Raw genomic sequence first — 7,604 nt, forward strand, 5'->3', positions numbered from 1 at the left:
GGATGGATGTCTTATCGTTTTGGTTCACTAAAAGCAGGTTATCTTTTGCTTCCCCCTGGTGGACAAATGCATAGATGACCTGTTTTTCATGAGGTTTTTCATCAACAGCCCAAGATGCTGCATTCAGCAGGTTTGCTCTGTAACTTGCAGTGGGTATAAATTATGGATGGATGGACAGATGAATGTTATGGTTGCTTACTAACAAAAAGACAGTCAAACAAAAGACATTCATAATTACATAAGGTGATTCTAGTGTGCACAATTGCAAATATTTTGGACAACAGCCATTTTTATAAAATTTTTTTAGAACGCTTTTGAAAAAATATGTTAATATTATAACATCCTGCCCTGACAAACAATTTGAAAACTATACACATTTGCAATGCCTATAAGTGTGTGCTTTATAGGATGGGATTTTTTTTTCATATTGTTTGTGACTGTTAATGGCTTGCATTAGTGCTACCAGTGTATCTTAATAAACTTATTATATCGTAACTAGTCACAGAGTGGTTTATCCAAGTATATTTATGAAAAGTTGTGTGGAAGGACAAAATGTCCTTCACAAAGCAAATTCAAGAGCATTTTCACAAGATATAGACAGAGACACACAGATGTTTGCTGGCTATCAGAAGCTTCTTAACTGGGTTAAGGAGAAAGGGGAGTCCAAAGTTCTCAATTTCTGTTAAACTATTTCCTTTTCAATATCATTTAAAAGTCATGCTCCCAGAGTCTGGAGTAAGGTGACCTTTTCACACACAGTTAGCCATGTCATATGCTGGGGTTGGTCCACTACGGTAAATGGACCGTAGTGGACCAAAGTATAGGCACCCAAAGAGTATTTTGCTCAAGGACACAACAACAGGGATAAAACCAGCAATCCACTGATTACAGGACAAACTCCTACCACTGCTGCCATTATGTTTTATTGAGTACAGTCAACACAGCCATCTACCAGAAACCTTTTGAGCACTTTCATGTATATAGGTTTTCTTTTCTATAGAGCTCAACATGGGATCATCAAAATTATCTGCAATAACTGAAATACGTCACTTTATAATTTATGTTTGACTTTTCATTTTTGAATAATTTGCTAAATTAACTTAATTGTTCAATAACTGCTATTCTAATTTGTTGAAAAGTAAAACCAAGAAAATCAAAGTCATTTTGAATGTTTATATGGTTTCCACTGAATACAGATTTGATCTGTCAGATAAGCTTGTTCTCAGGGTGACACTGAACCGGAAACCAGATAAGAACAAGAGAATCCACGCTGAGGTTCTTCCTGCTCTGTGTCCAAATCAAGTGAGTCACTTCACGTGAATTTACTTTCCTGGGGAAAAAAAGTACAGCGCGCTAGCCTACGTCATTCAAATATAGACATTCTATTGGTAAAAACCATCATGACGTTGAAGGCTCGGCCAATAGTTTACTGTTCGAGTTCCCGTGCAGTATCGCGAGCTATCTGTTTAGATAAATCGTCTACGCGGCTTCACAATCGGCCATTTCGTCGGTGCAGGCCATCAGCCGTTAAGGGCAGCTGGGAAACATCGTGTAATACTGGTTACCTGAAAGGCACATCAAGAACATCGCAACATGAGTGAACAAGCTGTTTCATTCGCTAAGGATTTCTTGGCTGGCGGCATCTCCGCTGCCATTTCCAAAACAGCCGTCGCCCCAATCGAAAGAGTGAAGCTTCTCCTTCAGGTAAGAAAAAAAATGCGTCTTCCGGGAGGCTCACTGAGAGTTAGCCATGTAGCTTGTTTCACCCTACCGAAGAACAGCCTGAAGTATTGCTAAATGTTCGCGTTGCTCGTCTACAAGCTTACCGAGATCCCTACACGTGCCGTTAATGTTTTAATACAATAAATTCAGAAGAGTTACGTGTTAAAAGATCTAAGGTCATCACATAAGTGAGAATGACCTACACGAGCCCGGTTGCTAACTGCATCGCTGCGCCTTAACCTTAGCCGGTAGTTAGCTTTAGCTAACAAAGGACAAACGCTCGTAGCGGCATTGGTACACTCTGTACAATCCTGTCATACCTGCCTATTTTCATTTTAATCATAATATTTCAATTATCACTGTAATATTTATATGAGGCGAGTTTTATATCACTTTTATTTACTGTTAAAAGCCGTTGCGGTTGCTAAGGTAGCGGTTGGTGAAAGTACAGAGGCCCAGCGGCGGTTTTTAAAGCCGGGTCAACTAGTTTTACATCCGTTCCCCATTAGCACTGTTAAGTAACCGGAAGTTTAAAGATTGAGAACAGTTTCACTTTTAAATATTCACAAGTTGCTTTTGTTATACAACTAAATCAGTTCGAGATTAAGCAATGCAGTCATTATCAGTGATTACCAGAGGACAGTGATTAGAGGCAGCAGTGGGGAAAGCCATCAACAACTTTCACAACTTTAACCTGCCAGAAGGTCACAATGGAAGAACCTTGTGACTTTCATGTGTCTAGCTGGTGAGTAGATGTCTAATGATTTTCCTTTCATTATCCCAGGTCCAGCATGCCAGCAAACAGATCACTGCTGACAAGCAGTATAAAGGCATCATGGACTGCGTTGTCCGTATCCCCAAGGAGCAGGGATTCCTGTCCTTCTGGAGAGGCAACCTTGCCAATGTCATCAGATATTTCCCCACCCAGGCCCTCAACTTTGCCTTTAAAGACAAGTACAAGAAGATCTTCCTGGATGGTGTCGACAAGCGCACCCAGTTCTGGAGGTACTTTGCTGGTAACCTTGCCTCTGGAGGAGCTGCCGGAGCCACCTCACTCTGCTTTGTGTACCCTCTCGACTTCGCCCGTACCCGTCTGGCGGCTGACGTGGGAAAAGCGGGAACCGAGAGAGAATTCAAGGGTCTGGGTGACTGTCTGGTAAAGATCTCAAAGTCAGATGGCATAAAGGGCTTGTACCAGGGCTTCAACGTGTCTGTGCAGGGCATTATCATCTACAGGGCTGCATACTTTGGCATCTATGACACAGCTAAGGGTATGTTGACTTCATGCTGAATAATTGGTGCATATGGTGAGGGTCTTAGTGTTGTGGTTTTTGAAATTTTTTTTCTATGCTTGTACCTTTACAGGTATGCTTCCAGACCCCAAGAACACCCACATATTGGTGAGCTGGATGATCGCACAAACTGTAACAGCTGTTGCTGGCCTGACCTCATACCCCTTCGATACTGTCCGTAGACGCATGATGATGCAGTCTGGACGTAAAGGAGGTGAGTCTGTTTTAATTGTAAGAGCGTGTCCAGCCTGGTGGACATATTTCTACTGATGCAGAAATGGTCATTTGGGCTTCATGTAATTTGTTTTCTCTCCCACAGCTGACATCATGTACAGTGGAACCATCGACTGCTGGCGCAAGATCGCACGTGACGAGGGTGGCAAAGCTTTCTTCAAGGGGGCTTGGTCCAACGTGCTCAGAGGCATGGGCGGCGCCTTCGTGCTGGTGTTGTACGATGAGCTGAAGAAAGTCATCTAATTCTTGTTGTCACGTCACTGTCCAATTTGGCTAAATGTATTAACTTTCCATTTCTATGGACTTTGCATTCTGCCTTATTTATGGGAACAACTAGCATCTCACGAAGTAGCTGTGAGAGGTGGCTGTATGTTGTGCATCTTTGATTTTAAAACGTTCCACACCCTCTTTACCAATGTCATTCCAGATATAAAAAGAAAATTATAAATACCTCCTTGTGTCATTCACTAGGTTTGTACGGTCCCAACTTGAATAAATCTATCCTGGGGAACAACCTTAACCATTGATGTGAACTGTCTCCTCCACTGTCATAGCATGAGATGAACACTCGCGGGATAATGAAATGCACCGAGTGGATTACACCCGACTGCTATATTTACTCGCGCTTATCTCTCCTTGAGCCTCTAGAGTAGAACACCGAAGCCTGTTCTCCTTTTGAACACGGCACACCTCCTGCAGAGCACAAGACTTCTACAGAACGGAGATTTAGGGCGATTGCTTTCTGTTGCTACCATGTCTACCGTCTAAAGTGTTTAACTCGTGGCAAATTTTGAGGCTTTTGTCTTTTAGCTAATTTGAAAAGTAATTTCAAAAAGAACCTTTCAAAATACAGTATTTAGCTGCATGTTTCAGACTAAATCAGCCAAAAATCCCAAATGTTAAAGCAGTGGATCTTCGTGTTTGCACAGTGATGGATAGTAATTGTGACAGGTTGGGGAGTAAAAGCTAAAGGGTTTTATGACATTTAAACGCTAGGCACTAAACGGGAATTATATTTGAAGATTTATTTTAAAGGCAGAAACATTTTCCAGTGGTTGGACTTGGAGAGCGCATGTTGTTTAGCCTGATTAACAGCAGGTGGCGCCAGTGGTAAGCAAGAGGAAAACGTCTGCGGTTTAAGCTCAGACAAGCTTGAAAACGGCGTCTTAAGTTTTCTTTTTAAGCGTGATACGCACATCCAATGAACACGCACTTTGCTAACCGGTTGATGAAAGTTGAATTGTGAGAGCTGCTAATAAAGTGAATGGAAAAGGAATCATTTACGTGTTCATGTTGTAAATAAATTGATCTTTAAGCTCCTTTTTGTGTCACGTCCAATTCCAAAGAAGTATGTTGCTCACTAGGGGTTCATGCTGGATGTGTTTCTATTTTAGTAAATCAGAACGTTAAGAAGTAAAAAAAAAAAAAAAAATGGTAGAAAATTTTCATTACAGAAACTTTTAGGGTATTTTCTGTCCAGCACAATCAAGGGGAAGAGCTGACTTATCAGTTGTTCAGCAGACAATCATTCACACTTTCTACAAGGAAGTTAGGCAAGAAAAAGTCCAGGTTTAAAAACGTGCTAATGAAGCTGACCAAGCATATTAATGGAAAGTTGAGTGGCAGAAAAAAGTGTAAGATGTGAGATATAAAACTAATGATTTTAATACTATTTTAATAATTAGGATGTGCATAGACTGTTTATATCAAAAGTGAGCTTGTAATAGAAGTGTAAGATCTCTATCTGATAAAAGAAATAAAAAAATGCACCTCCTAATATAATTTTCAAACAACGTAGTAGTCAGCAAATCTCAAGTTTTCAAGAAATGTCACCAAAAATCCACTTATTTGACAAATCAGAACAAGTTTTTCTTTAAATCATGCAATATTAAGTGACTGTGTATTATATATTTTTAATATTTCACCTAAATATTTGACCACAGACATTTAAAAATAGGTACCATAAAGGACTATAAAAGAAAGTAAAAAGTTGTTTTACATCAAAGCTTGTCCTTGCGTTCTTAAGCAATGCATAAAACAATATTACTGTTATGCCCCCACACTCCAACCACACCTGTTGGTGGCACCATGAATAAGGTGAAAAGGTTAAGAACTTAAAAGAAAGAAAAACAAACAGAAGGAATCTTGACATTTGCCAAAAAGAGCCACTCATCCTACCTCTGAGAGCATAAAAACGTCTTTATTATGTGTCTTCGTCTGTGCGCAAAATATAAAAAGCTGCATCAGCTGCTCCCAAAATGATCTTTTATTAGTTCATAAAGTTCTCGGTGGTTCAGCCCTGTGGTGCATCTCTAACTTGCTCTCTGTTTATAACCCGATCAGTTTTCTGTGTTCATCAGGGGAAAAGGCCCTGCAGCTGTCACAGAGCTGAATCCCAGGCTGCTGAGGGTCCTATCTGATGCTGCAGAGATCCAACACCGCAGTTCCACATTAAATATCACAACACAGACGCTCTCAGTTAACTCTGCATTAAAGTGTGTATGCAGTTGTTTGTTTTGTTTTTTTTCATGTGATTTTATCGATGGTGATTTATTTATTGTTTACAATTCCATATTTTAGTTGTTAATCATGTGTTGGTGACATTCAGCTTGTTGACTGTCATCAACATACCAGGAAACAGAATATCATCTACAGATGGCAGCGCTTAACTGGGTTGTCCTGCTTCTTTTACGAAGACCATCTGTACAGTTTTAGTCTGACAATGGATAAAAGGCTAATATTACTCTTGTTTAGGTCACAAATTTGATTGCTTTAGAGCAGGAAATATTTCTCTTTTTGTCCTCTTTGAGAGAATCCTTCATGGCCTGTCAGCAGCTGCGTGTCTTGCTGCGTAGCCTCACACCCACTCCATGGTTCGTTTCTGTGTAAAGCTCGTCCATCGGCTGTATCAGTCTCCTCCCACAGTCCAAACACTTGAGTCTGCACGGTTGAAGTACACGTAGGTGTGAAGTGAAGAATGAGCGTTTATTAGTCATAGGATTGTAACTAGCTGGCAGCTCGTCCTGGGTGTTTCCTGCATTCTGGGATCCATTCCAGTTTGTAGTTTAACTGTAATTGGCATCTACACCAAGCCACTATAATCCGTGGAATAAATGCATGTTTATTTAAATTCTATATTGTATTTGGTTTAAAAAGTCCTCGATTCTCAACATGTACAGTGTGTTGCATAAGTATTCACGCTTCTTTTTTAATCATTTCGTCACGCTGTAACTATAATCTTTAATGAATATTGTTAGGATTTTATGTGACTGCACAACATATAATGGTGCTTAATTTTAAAGTGGAAAAAAAAATAATGTAGTTTTCACCCAATTCTTACAGGTACAAAATAAAAAAAGGTTTACTGTGTATTTATATTGATGTTCAGGCTTTCAGGTGGTGAAATATGAGTTCCCAGTCTGACCACAGTTTCTCAAGTAGATGTTAGATTGAGCTTTCAGTATTAAACCATGCATCAATTCAAATTTGGACTTTGACTGGGCCACTCTAATGAATAACATTATATGTGAGCTCCATCTATCCCTCTCCATGCTGAACCAAAGCGTCCCCACAGGATGACACTGTCACCACCGTGTTTCATGTTGAGAACATTGTATCCATGGTGACATTAAGTGTAGATCTGCTCTACATACGTTTTGTATGTTAGACTTTAAGACCAAAAGAGCTTCTTCTACATATTTGCCGTTTCTCCACATGGCATGTAGCATGACAAACTACAAGCCGGTTTCTCTTCGTTCCAATAAATGCTTTCTTTCATGCCACTTTCATGAGAGCTGTGTGAGTAATAGTTGTCTTATTAAAAGATTTTCCTACCTTAACCATGGCTCTGTTTTCTGCTTCAGATTAATGCTCCTCTTGCCCAGCCTGTCAAGTTTGCGTGGCAGGTCGTGTCCTGGTGGGTACACGCCGTCCTGTTTCCAACTTTGGATATTGTTTTGCAAGCTAACCCATCTGTAAGCTTCTCCACATTGAACAAATTGACTTTAATTTACTGATTACATAACGACTGAGGGAAGGCGGTTACGATGTATTTTATGTTAGTGGCCGAAAATAAAAGCATAACACAATTTTTACATTTCCATTTGTGGGGAAACAAAAAAACAAAACAAAAAAATCCTTCATGTTGCAATTATGTGCAGCTGTGTTTCAGTCTGTCACATTACAGCTCAATAAAACACATCTAAATTTGTAAGTGCAATGTGAGAAAAGGTGAAAAGCTTGAACGCTTTTGCGAGACGACTTATGAGTCTAATTTAATTTATGGGCGTTTAGTCATAGGGAGGGAAGCGCAACGAAGTGAAGTGCATAAAAAACAACAACAAGACTTTCTGTGAA

General features: G+C 39.9%; 2 protein-coding genes across 2 annotated transcripts in view; one reads left to right on the forward strand and one right to left on the reverse strand.

Moving 5' to 3' along the window:
• Positions 1-7,242, reverse strand: part of LOC116728660 (GDNF family receptor alpha-4-like) — a 33,862-nt gene extending 26,620 nt beyond the window's left edge. Inside the window, exon 1 of the mRNA XM_032576934.1 lies at positions 7,083-7,242. The gene's annotated coding sequence lies outside the window, so the exon portion shown is untranslated. The remainder of the gene's footprint in view (positions 1-7,082) is intronic.
• Positions 1,479-4,568, forward strand: si:dkey-251i10.1 (ADP/ATP translocase 3). The gene is made up of 4 exons (XM_032576942.1): positions 1,479-1,704; positions 2,507-2,993; positions 3,088-3,228; positions 3,334-4,568. The coding sequence occupies exons 1-4, from the start codon at positions 1,594-1,596 to the stop codon at positions 3,489-3,491; spliced, it is 897 nt and encodes a 298-aa protein (XP_032432833.1). The 5' UTR covers positions 1,479-1,593; the 3' UTR covers positions 3,492-4,568.
• Positions 7,243-7,604: the final 362 nt, after the last annotated feature.

The sequence above is a fragment of the Xiphophorus hellerii genome, chromosome 11 (genome assembly GCF_003331165.1).
Source record: "Xiphophorus hellerii strain 12219 chromosome 11, Xiphophorus_hellerii-4.1, whole genome shotgun sequence".
Taxonomy (NCBI): domain Eukaryota; kingdom Metazoa; phylum Chordata; class Actinopteri; order Cyprinodontiformes; family Poeciliidae; genus Xiphophorus; species Xiphophorus hellerii.

Bases quoted from the DNA above. Each gene is read 5' to 3' on its own strand.
- si:dkey-251i10.1 (XM_032576942.1), top strand. From the start codon at position 1,594: ATGAGTGAACAAGCTGTTTCATTCGCTAAGGATTTCTTGGCTGGCGGC. The intron at 1,705-2,506 runs GTAAGAAAAAAA...TCATTATCCCAG, and splicing joins GAGTGAAGCTTCTCCTTCAG to GTCCAGCATGCCAGCAAACA. The intron at 3,229-3,333 runs GTGAGTCTGTTT...TCTCTCCCACAG, and splicing joins GCAGTCTGGACGTAAAGGAG to CTGACATCATGTACAGTGGA.